Consider the following 21,439-nt stretch of genomic DNA (forward strand, 5'->3'; position numbering starts at 1 on the left):
CATTAAGAGAACAGGGAAGCAGCTCCCAACAGGTCCAAATAGTACTTAGCGACAAGAACACCCGAGCCAACTAAATCTTATCTAAACATTCCACAAGTGTCAGATCACTAACAAAAGGCAAGGACCATACCAAACGGCTTCCAAATGGCATCCACATCGCTCCAAGGAGCTTCACAACCAGGACATCTGATAAGGCTATCGCCTTCAACTCCGGATCTTGGTGTCCTGGACCGTAGGCCCATGCTCAATAACTTGCATGTAGCACCTACGCTGCAGCCAGATAGCTCCCAGGAACCTCACAGGTTGTGCTTTGCCAGGAAACCTGAGACAGCTATTGTCCTTTCTAACCATTCCACAGGACAGTCACATCTCATATAGAGACAACGGAACAACACGGATTGCGCTGAGGGACACTTTTATATCCCATACATTCCCAATCCCTTTCCTGAGAAGGGATGAGGTACAACACGAAGGACACAAGGACAATATGAAGTACCTTCACAACCACAACATTTGAGATAGCTATTGCCCTATCGGACCATTCCACAATTGTGTCATATCTCATAAAGAGAACAAGGACAATACCAAGTGGCTTCCAAGTCACATCCAGGTAGATCCAAGGTAGCATTCAGGTTGCTGCCAAGCCAAAGATTACACAACCAGGACATCTGCGTCATCTGTTGCCCTACTTGCCCCACTTGGGATACAACCTGGTGTTGGAGAACAAGGACAATGCCAGATAGTTTTCAGGGAGCTCTTCACAACCAGAACACCTGATACAGTCTGTTGCCTGATGAAATAAAGGACAAGAAGCCAGCTAATACAATTGATTGTTTATTGATCCTGTGAACATTTAGAACATAGCTGGTGAAATTCCTGGGCACATGAACCTCTTTTGAGGGACAGTTAGAGAATTATGCAACACTGATGCAGCCAAGAGGTATGGTGAACTGTATCTTAAACCAAGTTTATAGAAACCACAGCATTGACATCTTGACCACCAAGCCTTCTGCATCTTATCAAGATATACACCGGCTATGTTTAGAAGGAGTATACGATGCTGCATTGAAGAATAAAAGAACATTTTGCATTCTAATTGCACAGGAGATGCTCATTTTGAAGTGGTATCATGCATTCTAATGCTTAGCTTACCACATCAGAGACAGTTCTCATGCACCATTTCAGAGCGCATGATCCAAACCCACGTTCTCATCCAGAGACAGCATAATGCACATAGTTTCAGAGACAGTATTGCCAGCTTGTTGAGACAGAATATGGTCTTCTGATAAACTTCAGCTAAGATACAGTTCTAGTCTTTGGGTAATACTGTTGATCTGTCAATGATTACTGTAGTTATATAATGCTTGCCAACTTAAGTTGTTGAGGATTTGGTTGAAGTGGTTTAAAAGAAAGTCTTTTGTGAACAGCACACTATGTCTGATCAACAAATCATTAGTAATCACAATAGATAGACTGGGTAACTTGGAATAGAATTCATTTCATAAAAGGGGGACTATACATGCTTCCCGAAATTGGTGGCTTGCATTGGAACTAACTTTTCCCCCCTTGTCCGTCATTAAAGGCATTCAAGTGTGTTGGTCAACCATGACTATCTCCTTTGTCCCTCCACCATAAGGCCTAGTTTCCCCTTATGACATCACTATTTCGGACACTCAGCGCCCCAATTCTGGAAAGGTTTATAAGCAGGGGTTAGGGGTCCAAGTGGTGGTCTCCCGAGGTAACTTATATGACAGTTTGGGAACTGTGTCTGGTTTCCTGCCTGTAGTTACTCTTCATGACATTTAAAACACCTTTATTCATGCCGTCAGCGGCGGATTTAGGTAGTACGCATATGAGAAACAATTTTTTGACTGGTACATTTTTCATCAGTTATTTCAACCATCAATGATCGAGTTCTAAAGACATTGGAACGATAAATATATATATAGAATGTACATCTCGTACATAGAAAAATGGTGTGAAAAAATGGTACAATTTTGCCCTCCTGAATATTTTGGTGAAAATTACGATTCTGATATATATTTATATAAGTACCTCAGGGTGAAGGCTTGTGAAAGAAAGGTCACACACTGACATTTTTTCCTGAGACAATCACTCAAATTGCCAGATATCTTTCTTATTTCCATGATTTCAGTATCTACAAGGTCACTGAAATCTTCTGTTTGGCTAACCTTCCTTGGAAAATATCAGTATATAACATTATCTTGCTAAGTACTTGTACCAGTGGTGATCTCAAAAATACAATACTATGTGCATTGTGTCAATGACTTTTTTTACACTGGTGAAGCATAATTATGTACATTCAATTTTACACTCTTATAGAAATAAACAACAATTATTTCATATTCCACACAGTCAAAATACATTATATTCAGTGCTGGAAATGCACCCAAAGACTGGTGATGATGTCATAAAGGCTTGTCTCATTATAGACTCACAGTTATGGATTCACATTATAGATCACAGTTGTGTCCAAATGTTACCTCACTTGCTGTGCTGCAGCATGACACTTCATTCTGAAAATGCTTCTTTGTATCATTTGATAGCATTCAAAGATCCAAGCTCATGAAGCTGGGAATGTGTCAGAAACTTTAGCAATTTTAGTGTGTTAAAGAGAACTTTTGGACAGATCTGAGGTCGCCTATGAAAATCTTCATATTTCACCTCCAACAACATTATCAGCATCACATCACAATTGGCAAATTTATGACACCATCACCTGAATTCGGCATTGTCCAGATCATTTTCCAAAAACTGTAAAATTGGTCAGGAGTTACATTCCAGATCACTGTCACCTTCAATTTGTGACGTGTGGCCTTAGCAAGTTTACAGCAGTTGGCCTACTGCTCTTTAGTATGTACTGGTTGGCAAATGCCTGTGAGTGGATCGTTTTACACATTCATTGAAATTATCATGATTATACATAACTATGTGCCTCATGTGGCCAATACTGTTGGTATAGTCGTGTAGAAAAGATAGAAAAATGCAGCACAACATGTTCCCTTTTGTACAGTTCTGGCAAAATGGAGGGAAAAAAATGGTCATTTGACGGAACGTTTTCCTATTGTTTTATACAGAAAACCAATCACTATGTTTCAAGATTGACCAGGTGCTGGCTAAAATCTTACTTATTTGGAGGCTGTCACCACAAACTGCCTCACTCGCTATCAAATATTCAATATACAGTCCCTTTAAATCAGCATCAAGTCTCAACTTAAAATTAATTAGGCACATTAATTGACAGATTTATTATGGTTTAATGACAGTGGTGTTATGACACAATGGTAATGACATAAAATGTTATGACGAATAGTCACATGTATACTGTAAAATCAGTCAGCAGCCATCATGCCACATTGAATCCATCACAATACACGTGCAGCCACCTAAAGGTTAGGATATCTCCTGTCTGATTTTACAGTTTCAAATGAGTGAGATTAAGGATGAGCCATTTAGGGCATCAACCCTGACAGAGAAACATTAAATTGACAGAAAATGAAATGAAATTGATGAAAAAAAACTGGACAAAGTAACATGAAGTCATAGAAAACAAACAGGAACAGGTGGAAAACATGACAAACAGAAATATGAAGGCACAAAGTTTGAGTAATTTGAGGTTTGAGTAATCAACATTGACTGAGTAAGTTAGGCCCCATGTCCTTAAAGGGAAAGTATCCACATGAAATTTAACTTTTTAATTTGTGCATAGCAAGCTGGTTGTGGTATATTGGTTTATCACTCAGGAGAGGACATGGCCATTCAAACAAATGATCGAAGACAAAACATAAACAGAACAAAACATAGATGGCAGTTGGCACAGGAAATAGAAAACCATTATTAAGGGCCTATACGCCATTTGCGGATGTTGTTTTTGTCTGTGCCACAAGTAGATGGAAATAAACATTGTGGATGTACTGTAACCAGAAATGCCAAAGTGATGAAAATTTACCTATAAAATGGACTTATATCAGTGTACACGACAGCAAGGTTTACAATTCATGTTCAATGTGTGTTTTCATAATTGAAAAATCTCACATGAATTATAAGAAACAAATGAACAGCACAGGCCTTTAAAATGATGATGACTACATTTGTAGGGGACTTTACATAACAGCCACTTTAACATCACACAATTTTCTGTGAATGACTACAAATATTGTGTGAAAATTCTTAAATTTCCAACTTCTCAAATGAATTTGAAATCAATTGAAAGATATATTGGGTATCTCGATTTGGACAAGTTTATCTGTCCCTAAGCTTAAAAGCCATCAATTTAGTTGAGCAAAAAAATGCTAATTTAAGTCACAACATGTATATTTTAGGCTTTAAAACTTTTGAGTTACATAAATTATTATATTTGTTTATCCTAATTAACCTAACGAAAAATACCACTGATGCTATATTTTGTTGTTATTTACCTTTTGGAAGAAGGACGTGTTTCTTCTAAATATAATCTTAGCTAGACGCCTTTTTGAAACAATTCTTCTTTATTCTATTAAATCTAAACAACGTTCAGAATTTCTCCAAAAATTGTGAAAATATTTGATATCACAACAAATCATTTGATATTATACTGTACAGGTAATAATACTGCTATGGTAGAGTCAGACGCCACCAGCTTCTGGCAAAATTAGATACAATTTGACAACAATGTTACAATTAAGGGGTAACTAGAATGTAGTTTGCTCTTTCCCAAACAGAATGGAACAAAGCTTGCAGCCAGTCAACTTTCTATTTTCTATAAATGATAGGCCAGTTTGTGAAACTAACATAAAACCTGTGAAAAACCATAACCACAGTGCTGCACAAACTGAGTGAAACAAGCATACATCCCAGACAGGACAATTTGGATTACTAGCTCTTTTAATAGTTAGATGCGCTCTAAGTCATTTTGATCTTTAGGACAGCAGACGACAATCTCTGGGACATGATACGCCCACTTTTAATAGTACGTACTAAGGTCAGGGAGGAGAATTTGAGTCCAGTTCAAACAAATAATGAGAAACAATTATGACTGACAAGTGAAACTTAATGTGAAACAAGGACAAATTTTGATGAGTGTAATGTGAAACAAAGAAATTAACTGTGAAATAAACACAAAACTAAATGTGAAATTAACACAAAACTAAATGTGAAATTAACACAAAACTAAATGTGAAATTAACACAAAACTAAATGTGCAATTAACACAGACAATTGAGAGGGAAACTAAAGCACAAGTTATTACAAGAGTCAAGTACAGGTGAATGTTGAAAAAGTAATTTAAAATAATTATAATATTTACAGGACTTTTATGTACAAAATTTACAGAGATTTCAATAAAGCTTTTGCATGATAAATGAATAATATCTGATCAAATAAATGAATAAATGAATGAATAAATAAATAAATAAATATGAAATGTATGAAGGACACCAAATAAATGTTACAAAGTGGTCAAACTTTATGTAAAGATGAACTGATGAAAATGATGAAAATGATGATGATAAGATTATGACAATCTGTCCATTCAACCTCCAAGAAAAAGCCTAAACTTGCAAAAATGAACTGATAAAATAACTGTACAGGGAACCTTACAAATAGCTTGCTTAGAAAGACTGACATGCCAGATGATTCACGTAAAACTCACAACCCTTTAACCTCTTTGAATACTCTAGTTTCACTGACTCGTCAAGGTCAAGCTGGATGCACAAGGTCGGTCGATGCCATCCAATATGTTCAAATTGGAAAAACAATGGGTTGGCATCGTACACCACGTTTGTCAAATGGTCATGACAATTTTGTACATGTAGTAATTAATGATGGAGTCTTAGGTCAGTGAAACTAAGGTATATCTTAGACAGAGCATGAAGTGATGCCTTCCTGAATTCTGGTTTACTTAGCAAGTGAGAAAATGAAATTTTTGGGTAATTTTGAACCGAATGAAATTAAAGGGTAAGAGCTCTACTACATCAAGGAGGAATAGAAAATAGTCAAAACATTTACCCAATAGATGGCAGTATCGTCTAACCATAGGAAAATACTGTTTTTCACTGCCCTCTGTGGAGAGTTTGAAGAAGTACAAAAATATGAGAGATCTCGTGAAAACTCTGTGATATCCTACATAACAACTTTACATTTATAATCATAATTACAATTAGTATTATTGAATCCAATTGGACATTTGATTAATTAAGATTGACAGCCAATTAGTGCTCTTACATTAAGAGTGAGAGTACAGCATTTACAGTCAAGTGTGTTTCTATTAGATCAATGATAAACCCATTTAGTGCCAAATGTTTTCATAACTTATTATAATTGATGAATTTTTTTGATTTTCAATACTGTCTCTTCCTCACTGGTAAACCATGACCTCAGCACTTCAAGGGATTAAGTCATCACTTTCTACAAAACGTTTCACTAGCAAACTGCTGTATTCACCCATTCTGATTCAAATTATTCATTATCATATCACAGTTCTGTTCCAATGACAGTAACCCAATGGGAAACTGCACCATCATCATTCATGTATTACCATAGGACTTGATTTCACCTGACTTCAGCATTACAAAAGTGAAGGAACCCACTGATGTAAACTTGGCCTCGCTTGGCCTCAGTGATGTCCACAAGTCTAAATAGTGTAGATTATGGCGAACACCACGGCCAAAAAATGCAAGTCCTTAAACCACCATGTCTTATCCATTTGAGCATACAACACGTTCAAACGTTCAATTAAAAGTGATTTAAATATCCACATATAATTATTAATCATAAATTAAATTCAAAATATGTACACTTAACGTTGAATATAAGATATCACGATTTGTAGGTAAATTATGCATAACATTTTCAAAGTGCATTTTTCATCCTAACTTGAACCGAAATTTACATGCACGCCCTACAATATTTGTGTGTATATTGTGGTTCAATTTAGAGTGAACGATATCACACAAAATGTAATCCCTCAGTTGAAATACAAATTGAATCAAATATGCCAAAAATACAAACTTGTGCTCAACAACAAAAACATTATTTTAGGCCGGGGTACTGCATATAAACTTATTGCATCATCACATAAATTCATTATTTATGGGTCTAGTTCCATTTTTGGGGCAATCTACATTTAATACTTCTCCACAAAACCGAATTTGTCTCCAGAGAGTATTTTATAGGTACCAACACCTAATAACACAAGAACAATGAGCGAAAACATGAAATAAGCAATCTGAGAGAGTATTGAAGGTACCTACATCTAAAACCTCACCAACAAGCAAACAAACAAATAACTTTCATTACACACTGGCAAATCAATTCGCCAGCCTGCTGTGAGTCAGGCAGGCCTTCCATCTTGCCAAGCTGGTCTGCCTCGGGATGTGATGCACACACTTTCCCAGGCCCCTACCCTAGGCACTAACCAGGGCTCATGCTCAGTATAAAGTTTGAAGGCATATTAAGATATCATTCTCGGTCTGTTTGGGAACTGTTTCTTCACCTTGAAGTTGGAAATTTTACCATCTGACCAAAACTGTCACAACATTGAGACCCACAGACAACAAAATAAATGCTACTAAAAAAATCCGATGAAACTAAAACTTAAAATAAACTTCACGATAATAAGTATGTAATTGGTATTTCCGAGTGAGTTGGACATCGTTAAGATTGGTGGCCAAGTTTCATTATCATCTGAGAGATTACATATGTGCGCTGTGTTCATCATTCTTTAAAATAAGTCTGCAAGCCACCTCTTCTTAGACTGAGGAAACTAAAATGTGCATAAAAGTTCATCAAATTGCCAAAAAATAAACAGTGTAGAAATGGTTCAAGAGCTGAGAAGTTAATTTCCAGGTTAGCAGGATTTTAGATTTGGCAAAATAAAGCTTAGGGTCAGGTCATTTTCCTACTGCTCATGCAGTCTTTGAAGGGCGCGAGTACTCAATTTTGAAACATTCTAAAACAATCAAATTTTGGAATTTCTTGCTAATTGGACATGACACAACTTTTTTACACAAATTTAAATGCAATTGGTTAAATACGACCCTGGTTTTGACTCTTGACAAATATTTGCATACATGTACAGTATATTTTTGTGCTGCACAATCATATTTGGTGTGGTTTACGGTATCTGTGCATCTGTGATTTAAGACAACTTCTATAATTCAAATGTACAATATTATAAGGATGTATTTCAGTAACTTGAAGTTCAATGCCGATATTGTAGTTTCATAATCAGTTTGACAAAATAATAACCAGGTCTAAAAACAGAATTCAAATTTACTAAATTTTCCTTTTTTTCAATTGATCAAGACTACTCTCTACTTTTTACAACAAAATAGGGAAGAAACGAAGAATTCAGATACAAAAGCTACAACTCAAAATAGTTAGCGCCAACCTTTCTTCAGCAATTTTAATGTTCTCTTAATGTTTAGGAAATTTTCTATATTCTGGCAAACTAAAACTGAAACATTTCTGAACAGCAGAACTTTCAACTTGAGATTTGTAATGACATTGATATACACTTAATATCATTAATTAACAATCACTTGATTATGTTATAAAGTACCTTGATATTCAGCAAACACTAAAGTGAGCAGAAGGTGAAAATGAAGTGTTTCTCAAGTGTTAAAACCAGGGTCGCACCACCATAAATAAATGACAACAATTAGGACAAATATTTAATCAAATCAAAAATCACTTTCTTTAAATCACTTTGTGAACTTTTTCTCCCGCTTCTCACCAGAGGGCTCAACTTGGCCATTTGCTTTGCCGTCATACACATATGACTTTTCCGACCCCTCCTCACTCGCTCCACTGTTTTCTTCACCCCACAAGAACGAAACACGTTTGATCGCCCCTGGTTTCTTATTGAATGGACTTTCACTCCCACTGTCGCTGGCGTTGTGATCCTTGGGCGGCCAACTCGGCAGTTTGGTCGGGTCGAGTTGAATCTCGTCCCCTGAAGACGGACTTCCTTTTGACGGACTTTCCTCAGCTGGACGTTCTTCAGCCTCGATCAACGGGTCCTCCATATTGTCAAACCTTTTCTGCGATCTATCACCATTGTCGCTATTTTCTGATTGCTCCAAGGACGACCCCAAACCTTCGTCAGGCTTATCACCACTTTTTATCTCATCGCAATTCTCCTCGACAATTGAATGCCGACGTCGATGCAAGTCCTCATTTAGCGGTTTGTCAAATTTACGGTCGTGTTTTCGACGCAAGCTATCACGGTAAACAAACCCACCCTTTGGGGGTAGACTAGCTGAGTGGCGGATAGTTGACTCTTTAAAGTCGTCATCATCAAAACTATCATTGAGCTCACCAGAATTATTATCCCCACTATTGCCAGATGTTTCATCAACAGTCTCAGTAATGGTACCATTTTCACCGATCCGGCCATTTATGGAGCCGTTGCTTCCAGTTGTTGGCAGCTTATTCTTGGCTTTCAAGAAACCCGCCTTTGCATCTGATATTCTCTCTACGTCCTGGTCTCCCTCCTGCTCCATTATCGTTGTGATCGAACTCAGCGATTGCTTCAGACGGTCGAAAGACATAGTGCTACGTTTTCTCCTCAGCTTCCCGCCTGAAAGTCCAATTAAACGGCGGTTAGAGAAATGAATGAATGACATACATCAAAATTAATACAGAATGTAATATATACTTCATTATTAGTTTCTTGTTTATTAGTGTTTGCTCATGGATTTGGTTTGTTTGTATTGTTGCCCAAAGTGCTAAAAGCAGCAGACAGATTGTGCCAAGATTGAATTGAGAGATTTACACTTATGCAGCAGTCAATGTGAACGAATGCACCTGCTTCTTCTGAGGTTTGCTTGACATTCTGAATATATTTCTGGGGTAAGATTCAACATTTATTCACCCAGGAATTGAAAAAAAAAATATTAGGTTCACCACATCATCCTTAGTGTGTTCATTGCAAGAAGGACATGGTGACGATAGGGGTCAACAAGTAATCAGCACTTCTACTAATTTTTCTTACAGACATGATTCGGGGACTACCTGTTAACCCAGAATTTGACACTTCATTCACCCTAGTGGTGACCTCGCACTAGGGGACAAGGGTTTACACTGACCGCTGCATTCAGTGAAAAAGAGTTGTGAAGTATTGGCAAAGTGATACGTGTATACGTGACCATGTAACCCAACCAAGAGTTCAGGGGGGATATTCAGGGGGGATATTGCCATGGATTTTCTACCGCCCCTATTCCTATTCCTAAACTATCATACTAAAACTCAGTCTGGAGTTGTCATACAATGATTTTCAAGGTAGCAGCAACTAAATAACATCACCTGACCAATTTTACAGTGGGTCCATTCAATCTGAGGGAAAACTGTTTGGGTAACATGGTCACATGCCATGAGAAAATGGCCTCTAATTCTACTCTAGGCTAGTTGAAGCATTAAAGCTCTTTTTCCATACAACATTCATTTCATCTTAAGTTCCGTTAAGTCTTGCCAGTACATTTGATAATTTCCCCCAGGCAGGGAAGGAACTGATTTTCCCAAGCTATTGTCTGTTGAAATTTTTCGGGGGGGTTTGGTTCCCCAGTCATCAAACTGCTATCAGATTTGCGTATGCTTTAAAAGCTGCGGTGTATGGGGATTATTTATCAAGGTGTGCAGGCAAACTCATTCAGCTGAGGTGAAAGATAGCTTGCTCGAGGGAATGATGTGAGAGAGGGATGTCAGCGTGGTCAGGAGGTGAGGAGCAACGGGTGGATCATGCAAGGTGGGAGGGAATACCGATAGTGTACAGGAAGCATCACATTTATAAATCCACAATTTAGTTATGTCTTTTCATTGACAATTTGAAAATCATCTTTTGTCAGAGCAGGCAAAAGGAGGAAAGTGAACTGCCGTCTTTCATGCAGATTATAGGAAGGAGTATTATAGGACTGCAAAGGTGCAGGTCTTGAGTATCATATAGAGTATAATTTTGATGGAGTACTATAAAGGAGTACTAAGTAATAAAGACATACAGATCTATCAATGTCAACAAGGCATATGTGAAGAGGATATGAGGACACAGCACCAGATCTTCCCAAGTTTCATTCTAGAAGAAGAATCGTGGAGGTTTCTTGCAATGACTCCACCCTGTGGGTCAATTAGCAACAGCACCATCGAGGGTCTCCTCAGGGAGGTGGGAGACACTCTGAGACTTTGTTGCTGACTCCACCGGTTGGAACCAGGGTGTACAACGCCAATTATTTGAAGAAAGCCGCCGTGACTAAGAGAATTAAAGCTGATCATCTTGAACGTAGAAGAGGCATGCTCGTGATTGAAGAGGTTGTGTCTATGTCAGTTGTGTTCAAAACTTGTCTGCATGTTTAGCTAATAGATTGACAGCCACATATCTTCAACTTAGTTGTGAGTGTAAAGTCTAATACTATGATAAGCATTGGAAACTGCAGCAGTAGCCAGAAAGGTCCATATTCACCATTCATATCATAGCTTGGTTCAAGTTGTACATGTAATACAGCTTGATTCATTTCTGGTCAAACTGAACAAAATATCATGTAAATTTTCGTGAGGTGGAATTCGCCAATAAACACCATCAATATTTTGAGGCCAGAAATATTTATACTCAACCCTCGATTTTGAAGAAAATAATGAAAACGACCCGCTTCCAATTCCTGGTACCATTGACTACTCTTGCACCAATTCTACTGATCATGGTACCTTTTCTTCTTTAACAATCTAACTACTAAAATGTATAACATAAGCTTACCAAGACAAGCAAACTAATCAAACAAATATAATGAATGAAAATGCCCTCTAACCTTGCAAAATTTCCAAATAGAATGGAAATTTTGGATTTTGGAACAACATTCTGTATTTCACAACATCGATTCTATTTCTTTCTCTTAAAGCAATAGCAGGCGGAGTTGGTGCTGGGCCAACACTTCTGATATAGTTACTGAGTTCCTGTACCATAGGGCCTACTTAAAGAGTTCGTAGACTACCAGTACCGTATGCTTTCTGATAATCCGAGCAACTAGGAAGGAACTCAGTTATCAAGTGGCATCTTGCTTCACCAAGTCCAATTTAACGCCTACAGTAATTTCCGCTCAGGATGGGTGAAAATAAATGAAGGATCTCCAGCAGGCATTAAAGTGCCCCAAACGATCAAAGTTTTTTGTTGTTTTTTTCATGTGTCGGGAGGGTGTCACCGGGTCACGAATTTTTTTTTTTTAGTATTCAGTGTGTTTTCTGCCTCAAATATTGCTTGAATACTTCTGAGATCATTCCACAAGGAGATAGGGTGTTGTTTTTTTAATTTAATTTTTTAAAATATTGTGGTGATTTCAGGTCACACTCACCCTTAAGGCAGCGATGAATACCACATAAACAAGAATAGCACCACACCTTACAGACATGTGCAGACTTTACAAAATTGAATATAAAACCTGACCACGTAAAGATTGTGCTAATGATCGCATAACTGTGAGTGCCCGCATCCTACCCCCACACCCTGGGGTGTCAACTACGTACAACCTGGCAAAGCTAGCATAGAGGCACACATACGAGAAAACATAAACTGAGCAACAAGCTTCCTTGATAAAGCAAATAAAATTGTGCAGCAGGCATCATACTAAGATGCCAAGTTTTAGCAAATTTGCATGCATAATAACTGCACTACAGCAATGTTTTTTGCTATGTTCTCTAACGGAAGAGGGGAGTGTGCCGAGACAACAAGAATCATGACTGTCGGCCAGCCCAGCTGATGACTGGAAACATGCACATCCAAGTGAGGCACTTTCCATAAGAAATATTCAAACTTGCAAAAACATCTATGGTTATGATGGAGCATATTCTGGAAGTGAAATGGAGATGTCTCTGAGATAAATATCTCAGGTTTAGTTCGAGAGTTCTAAGCCTAATCCTTGTCTAACCCTAATCCTTCCATAAGTTAAAAATTTTAAAAATTTCAAAGTCAAAAAAGTTTTGGGACTGATGATGTTGGTTCATTTTGAGCAGAAAAAAAAAATGAAAAAAATATTTGGACTTAGAAATTTTTTCATCATTCGGTCAGTTCAAAATTTTGAAATATTTTCAAAGTCAAAAAAGTTTTGGGACTGATGATGTTTCTTCATTTTGAGCAGAAACAAAAAAAAAGTGAAAAAAATATTTGGATTTAGACGACGACGACCGATATTTTTTCATCCTAAAAAGTGAATGAAGTATTTGAATGAACAGTTGTGAGGGAAAGCCACATGCAGATGAATAGTGGAGAGAGGGATCGAAAGGGGAAGCAATTTAGACCCTGATATAGTGTTTAATTATGCCAGCCATTCTGTAGAAGAAAATTCTTTATTTAGTCCAGTTAGCTTTAGCTCAAGAGCCAACACTTTTAATGTATGAAGCCATCAAAGTGAAAGAAGAGGCACGTATGGTAGTAAAATGAGATGAAATCATGTTGTGGAACAAAAAATTAATAGCATGCCAGCATTTAAGATACTGAACAAGTTTTCTCACAAACAATGATAAAATTCTCAAGCATAAAGTGCATGCAAGAACAAGGAAAGGTGATTCGTGCATATAGACTCTAGTCTCACCAATCTAAAACCAGTTCTGAAGTCACAGGCCCCAAAATAAGCAAGATCTTCTTCGATGCCATCAACATGTTCGGATAGACAATGGGTTGGCGTCACCAATTTTATCAAATGGTCATTACGTTTTGTTCTGATTGCCCTTGATCTTCAGCGGTCTTATATAGGTGACACTAGAGTGACGTAAAGGACTCATACTGTCGGTGCTATCTCAGCCATAAGAGTAAACAAAACACAATGCACAACTAGAGTATGGAAAAGTGAACGACGGCGCAATTTCAATGCCTGCTGGGACAAATAGGTCAAGGTCAAGGTCAAATGAAGGGGACACATATTTCCTATTCTCCACACCAAACCCCCAAGCTTCAAACCACAGCAGAAATACCTTTTCGTTTCTGAAGTCCCACCTTGGTTACCATGGTAACGAACGAGAACGAGGCCGAGTACGAACATCTCCCGACAATGCATGAGTGGTGGAACATGAAACTGCTTGGTCACATGGTGTAGGGTAACCAATCAAACTGCTGGATTGCAGTCACATGGTGAAGGATAACCAATCAAATTGCAGGATCGCAGTCACATGGTGTATAGGTAACCAATCAACAGCTGGGTGTGTGTCCTCTGTCCATAATATGATGATGACTAGAGACGAAACATCACTCATAACAACATTAAGGAAGTGCGGCAAGTGCAGAAAGCTCCCTACGTTAGTTGAGGCAAAAACAGGTCAGGCAGTTAGTGAGGGCATGGTTGTAAAATCACAAAATCCAAAGTCTTATAAACACTCTCGGTCCATATTTGGCTCTACATCCATCAAGCCAATCTGGTACAAAAAGTTTCTCAATCTTACTTCGAGTCTAAATCAATAAATATCTCAATTCTAGCCCCAAAAGGGCAACTAATTGATCTAATAGATCTAATAGATCTATGTAGCATCAAAGTTTCATTTTGCTCCTATTGCGAACTTTCTTACTCAGGGGTTTGTTTGTACTGTATTGGGGCGTTTTCATTCCGTTGTTTCGGAGGATTTCTAACAGTTCGTATCGGAATGCCGAGATGTCTTGCTTGATCTCGTTCAAGTCATCTTCGGTCACGCCCTGGTCCTCCGATCTGCGTTGCTTCGCCATGATGTAACGTTTGATCAGATCTTTCATGACAGCCTGCAAAATTTGAAATGGTTATGAATCATTGAAGAGGAAATATCAATATCAGCATACATAGTGATCCCTCAAATAGTAGACCGGTGAACATAGTTCTATCACCAAGTGACCCAAAGTTCTTGTACCAGAAGATGGAGAATCTTTCTGATGAAACCAAGATATCTTGACTCAGCTAGTCCAGTTAAGTTTAAGCTCCACAGCCAATTTTGTGATGGTAGGTCAGGAGTTATTTTACGGTTTCCCAAATTCAGTTCTTTTTATTGGCTCAAACTGAGTAAGGCAGGGTGAAGTATCAACATTGTTATAAAGCAGTATCACTCAAATTCCACTCGCTCTTAAGATACTCACCAGATTGCCAAGATTGCATTTGAATAAACCATCCAAATTATGATGTCAATTCCGAGAACAAAAATCCCTTATCAGAGGTTTGATACAAAAGTTGATGTTCTAAAGGCAAACTTCACTCATGTCTTGTTCTGTATTCACTCAATAGTAGTGAATTCAATGGCCGCAAAAACAAAATCTCATTGAAAAAACTGTCATAAAGTTGTCAAAATGCTTTAGCGACACCCAGTTTTGCTTGAACATGTGAAATACCTTCAATCTACCATGCAGGGTTGGTGACGGTAATATAAGTGTAAGTGACAATATGGCCTAGGCCTTAAGGTGTCCTCTACACTGTGTGGTTCCACCTGTGGCTTTTATGCCTGAGGTTTTACTCATGACCTCAGAGAGTGAAATTTGCCTTTATAAACTGCATGCAGACAGAAACTAAAGTCCATACATGAGCTGCTCTCTTTTGGCCCGGCGTGAACTTACCTGATATTTTGCCTCTCTCTCATTGACCTTCTTCACTATTCTCTGTAAAGAATCGTGACAAAAGATCGATAAAGAAAAGTGACGTCAAGCACTTGTGCCCTCCATGAGATGGCAGCATTAACAACAACGATAACATGTGAAAATCAAAATGTTAACCCTTTCACACCTGTTTTGGGATGATATAATGTTAACTGATGAGGCTTGATCAGCCAGCAGGTCAAGATGTCCCCAAAACTTTAATGATAAAATCGTCCAATAACTCTACAGTACCAAGGTTTTCCTAATTTTCCTTGGGGGTGCTTTCAAACCCCAGACCCCCCTCCCCGCTACATCTGTTCAGTGGAAGTACTTAAAAAACAGGTGTGAGTGAGTTAAAGTGACATAGTGACGAATTCAAAATACAGTACTCTACGTGTACAAAGAAATGTAACAAGTTTTATGTCACAAATGATTTCCATCAACAGGTCGTTTGTGGTAGCATGGTTGCAAAACTAGTTCCGCATCATATGTAACTTGGGTAAATTTCTGATAATTTTCATACTTTTAGGTGTTAACAAGTTGATTGGGTATCATCGACACTTCTTCAGCAATAGGGTTCTTAATGGAATGGGGTGTTTGACTGAGTTTAAAGGTCAGTGAAAGGTCAGTGTAAGGGAACTGACCAATCTCCAATAGGGAATCTGACTGTAACCTACCACTTTATTTAAATTTAAAAACCTGGACAAATTCTGACCTGGCAAGATTTGGGAATCATGAGACACAAAACCAAACAATGCTCTCAAAGAATCTAATCTAAATACAATGAGGGTCAAATCAAGAAAGGACAAAGGTCAAGGTCATAGTCATTCAAGGTCGTCACCATCTCAAGGACACAGAGAACCCTTGTGAGAGCTGACGATATCAAATGACCAGGAATCCCTTGCACGACCTCAGTTGGTTTTGACAACATGCTGTCTCAAATAACTGTGAACCGCACTACGAACTGAACCATTACCAAACTGTGAATTTTACACTTAGATAGACAGACTAAAATAACAGTTTTTACCAGTGCATTTTCACCTTTTAAACTAACAAGACTGGTGAAATATACTAACATGACAGTTTTTACCTTTCATGTTCATTCTTACCAAATTCATCCCTGTTCTTTAACTTTTTATAAGTTCCCTTCGAAAAAACTTTTTAAACTTTTATTTTCGTCTTTTGGGACTGAGGGTGACAAGAAAATCTCTCTGACCAAAGTTATTAAAAATACCACAGAAAAGTTGGTGTTGATCAAATTGCATGGTATAATCTGATCGAATTGCCAAGATTCACACTGCCATGGTATTTTGGTCAAAATGGCCATTGTATTTCTACAAAATAGCAGGTAGTATTTTGACCAACCTGATAGCAATGGTATTTTGACCAAATTATCATGGCAATGCCTGGTTTGCCGTGGTATTTTACCAGATCTAGAAGAGCACTTTCTAATGGTGCCACCAGCTTAGTATGCATGGTATAATATGAGGGGAAATGGATTCTCTGAGTTTTGTTTTCATCATCCTCAGTCCCTAAGCAATGTAAATGTACATCAATCTTAGTCTTTGATTGGTTAACAAAATGTCACCAAAAAAATTACAAAATATGAAAAAAACAAAAAAACTGATATTAAGAGACCATTGTATCTTTCTGGCCAAACTGCAGAAATTCGATTGCAGATAAATTCAATGAAAATAGATTCATTGACAGCAGGTGGTTAGAACTCTTACAAAAACACTTTTATAAATGATAATTCTTTCAAAATACACATTACATTATTTCTACATTACAATTTAAAATTAGGAACATTTATTCAAATTATCATAACATAATGTAAGCTAAAAACAACAAAATGTGTTTAATGGTAAAGTAATAGTAAACATGGTAAAACAAAAAAAAGCGTTAAAAGTGTTGATGAATTTTTTAAAAATTATAGAAAAATCCTGCAATTAGCACAGTGAGGTAAACTTAAAGAAGCAAATACTTTAAATCACAAGCAATAAAGAAAATTACTAGGATTATAACCCTGTCAAAGACAACCCAATAATTCATAGTCAATGTTAGAATCAACAAATTGAAAATAATAAATGGAAGAATAACTCAGGCTGAATTGACAATTAATAAAACGTTAGCCATAATGAATAGAGAATCCTGTCCCCTGCATATAGGCACGGTTCCTACAAGGCATTTTCTCGAAGCAGTCGTTGCAATGGAAAAACTACACTCGGCCCCAGCAATTGGCATCTTTTGACCATACACGTCATCATCTTCTGCTTCCCTCGTGAGCATTCCAACGGTACTGTGCCAGCAGGTTATCTAGCAAAATCAAGCTGCAGACGAGTGTAGTTTTCTCTGCGTGGTGACTGCAGCGGGAAAATGTGCCAGTGGAATCAGGCCCTAACCACATACCCTAATGGACTGCCATCGGCTTCTCTTCTGTCTCTGCGAGCAGCTACACAATTTTTCCTTGAACCAACACATGAGATAATAAAACGTCTTCGGACTGGGAATGATGTTGAAAGGCACTGGTGATGTACCCCCCTCCTCGAAGTACCCCATCCACAACCTGGAGCGGGCAAACTTCCATTCACGATCTGCATATTCCTGAAAAGGAGACCGAAGTGTTTCTTTAAAATTTTGAGTTTATTTTTGAGAAAAAACTCTATTTCAACCTGACACAAAGTGTGTATTATCGAACTTGTATCCCAAGTCAGATTTTTGAAGTTTATTTTTGCTTTTAGATGGTTCCCCATTGTGTATCGCAGCAGCTTTTACCATAGCTGAGATTATCTCAATCATATAGCTATCTCAAACAAAAATATCTTAGTCAGAGATATTTCAACCAAAGGTAGCACAAACATTGGTATCTGAACCAAAGGCAGCTCAACTATTGATATCTCAACCACAGATGTCTGAACCAAAGGTAGCCCAAACATTGGTATCTCAACCAGAGGTAGCTCAACCATAGATATATCAACCAGAGATATGAACACCTGTCATATAAGACACACTTTGGCTCAAGTTGAAATGGATTTTTTCTGTTATTTCTGGGGAAGTTAACTTGACACATTTTTTATTCATATCCTGTAACAACATACTCATTTCAATTTGCAAATTCCAGAGGGCATTAGTTTCAAGTAGCTTATTCCTCTTCTTACCCCAAACTCAAGGAGTGGTGCAAGAATTAATGAGTGTTTATACCTGCAAGTTCTGGAAGTAGTAACATTTGAAATAATACCCAGCGAGAATTATTATTTTGCTATTGAGAACAAATTTTATCTTAAAACGTTATTGCCCATGGTATCAAGCTTATTAATGACTAGGGGAGGGGGCAAGATGGCCCTTATTCTAAATTCAATTTGGGCTGAATCTGATATCGCTGAAATTCTGAGGAAGGATTGCATTATAAAGTACGGATTATTAGAACTACATTAAGAAAGAATCAGAAATAAGATGAACCATTGAACACTGCATGCACAACAGCCAACACAACTATTAACATGCACATGCACAACAAAATGCAAACACATCAATTATCTTTACCATTTAATTTTTAAGAATTATCTAAAGGCGTGCTATGGGAGAATGCCTTCTAACATCTTTATCAAAACGACATTAATTTCTCCTGTGTATCAATGAGCATGAAACAGTAGCTGATAATTTCTTAGGAAAGTTAAATGCATTTATACATTTAACACATTTCAATTTCAACCAAAACTAATAGTCACCAGGGGGTCCAGTCGCCTTCAATGGCTGTAACTATCACTTTGGAACTAAAATATCTGTTTTGTACTATTCTGAGAAGGATTTGAACAAAGTTCTTCAGTATTTTAACCATACTTTGTGATTTCTAGCTCACCCAAGTACATCTATAGCAGTTCAAGTACAGCAGAACACAAGCAAAAGCGTACTGTACTGGCCAAAGGTAACATTCCTTAACGCACATGACAGCTGCACAAAACCAAACCTCAGACACTCATCTGGAGTGTGTTTTAATCGTGTGGTAAACAATACGTCAGGCATCTTGGAGTGAGAACACCAACTTGTTAATTCTGCAGCAGGTATGCACCTGAACACAAGCTCAAGAGGTGCTTGTAGAAGGGAGAGCTGTGTGTTTCAATGCACGTTACTTATGGCCAGAACTGTAGTCTATAGACAGACTAGGCTAGAGATGATAGAAAGCTGTGGCAAGAAATTCCGTTTTTTAATCATCAGATTTTAAGGCACCGCAGTCTATTCATCTGCATCAGCCATTCCTGATTTGGGGCTAAAATTGCTATGCAGGTGGGGGGGGGGGGGCAGTTTTCTTCATCGTCGATCTTATAGGAAATATTCAGAATTTCTTGCCACACAGACAGCTAGGGAGTACTTGTCCGGTAATAATGCCATGGAGAAATATGTGTATCCCTTATTTTAATGCACTCTTAGCTAAAAGAAAATGCATTGAAAGGTTTGTAATTCTGTAGATAATGACAATAATTGAGGAACAGGTATGATGCGTCTGCGTTTGCTAAATTATGGCATCAGGCGCGCATCCAGGGGACAATCAAGGAGGTCCAGGCCTCTGGTATACATAGACATGATAGAGTAAAGATTCTAAACAGGACATGTTTTGTTTAAGATGCTACCTCATGGCTGAAATGCTAAAAGATTGTGTCTTAGAATTCAATTCAATGCGATGGCAGATATTTTTTTCTTTGGAAGCAGATTGTCCATGCTCAAAATCCTGAACATGCCCCTGGGTATTCAGGTCGATCTGTTATCCATGGCTATGCACCCCTTCCAGCAGAAAGGTTAAAGATCAGGCTTGGTTGCAAAATGAGATGTTAGGAAAATGAAATTTAAGGATTTCAGGTAATGATGGCTAGAATAGGTCCTCATGCATTTACTGCCTAATCTATGTACGTTTCCTTGCAATTGTACCCTGTACAGGACAGGACTATGTGAATATTTCATGACAAGACCCTGCCCTGTAAACATTTTGTGATACTGAATCTGACTTGCTAGCATTGTTTGATACAATCATTCATGTATTAAATGACTCTGACCTGTAAGCAATATATGACAAGACTTTAGCCTATTGGCAAAATGCAGATTTTATGATCTGATCTAATATGCATGATAACACCCTGTAAAGATTTCTTGATGTATGACCCTCACACATAACTTGACACCTGTATTGATTTCTCCATGGTTTTATCACCATTCTGCAAGTTGTCCTTCATAGATGACCACAACTCAGAATTTTGGACAAAGCTAAAGAAGAGTAAAAAGTAAAAAAGTAGAAAAGTAGAAGGTATACCAGAATTCTTCAGTAAAAGAGAGAAAGGCCTGCAAGAATTGAAGATTTAGTCTGCAAAGTATCTTTTGTGTGACTTGTGATATTGAGACATGAAGCATTGTACGGCAGGCAAGCGTACAAAGCTACATATTATCATGAACAGGACCATTTCACTTTTAACTGTTTTATCAATCAGGGTAAACAAGTGAATTGTTTCGACACAACTGTAAGAAAAAGAGAATCCACAGTGGAACGGTCCTATTTTGAAATATACAGCTTTGTACGATGGTCCACCGTGAAAGTGACCAGGTTCCTTTCACAACTTTAACATGCTCAAATACTATATCACTTTACGCAAATCAGATTTCCCTTTGATATTGGAAGAAGTGAAACACAATCGAAGTACGACCATTGTTATTCTGGAACAAGTCTTACTTTCAGGTTTTCACTTGATCAAGCACCTAAGCAGTATGCAGTGCTAACTAAGGACAAATCTGAGATTTATTCTTTGTTTTTTAAAGGACTGCAAAGCCAACATCAAAATTCAAAGGTTAGCGAAAAGCTGGGTTTTGCTTGTGATGACTTAATGGCTACCA

The 21,439-nt window shown here is 37.7% G+C and overlaps 1 protein-coding gene across 10 annotated transcripts in view; it reads right to left on the reverse strand.

Annotated features, from left to right (window-relative positions):
* Nucleotides 1–821: 821 nt before the first annotated feature.
* The window catches only part of LOC135494022 (transient receptor potential-gamma protein-like), an 83,236-nt gene continuing 62,618 nt past the window's right edge, over nucleotides 822–21,439 (reverse strand). For all 10 annotated transcript variants that reach the window (XM_064781769.1, XM_064781768.1, XM_064781767.1 and 7 more), the window contains 4 exons: nucleotides 17,972–18,166; nucleotides 15,545–15,586; nucleotides 14,539–14,725; nucleotides 822–9,580 (listed from right to left, as the gene is read on the reverse strand). In XM_064781769.1, coding sequence (XP_064637839.1) covers nucleotides 8,703–9,580; nucleotides 14,539–14,725; nucleotides 15,545–15,586; nucleotides 17,972–18,166 — 1,302 coding nt within the window. In that variant the 3' untranslated portion in view covers nucleotides 822–8,702. The remainder of the gene's footprint in view (nucleotides 9,581–14,538; nucleotides 14,726–15,544; nucleotides 15,587–17,971; nucleotides 18,167–21,439) is intronic.

This window comes from Lineus longissimus, chromosome 9 (assembly GCF_910592395.1).
Source record: "Lineus longissimus chromosome 9, tnLinLong1.2, whole genome shotgun sequence".
NCBI classification, from domain to species: domain Eukaryota; kingdom Metazoa; phylum Nemertea; class Pilidiophora; order Heteronemertea; family Lineidae; genus Lineus; species Lineus longissimus.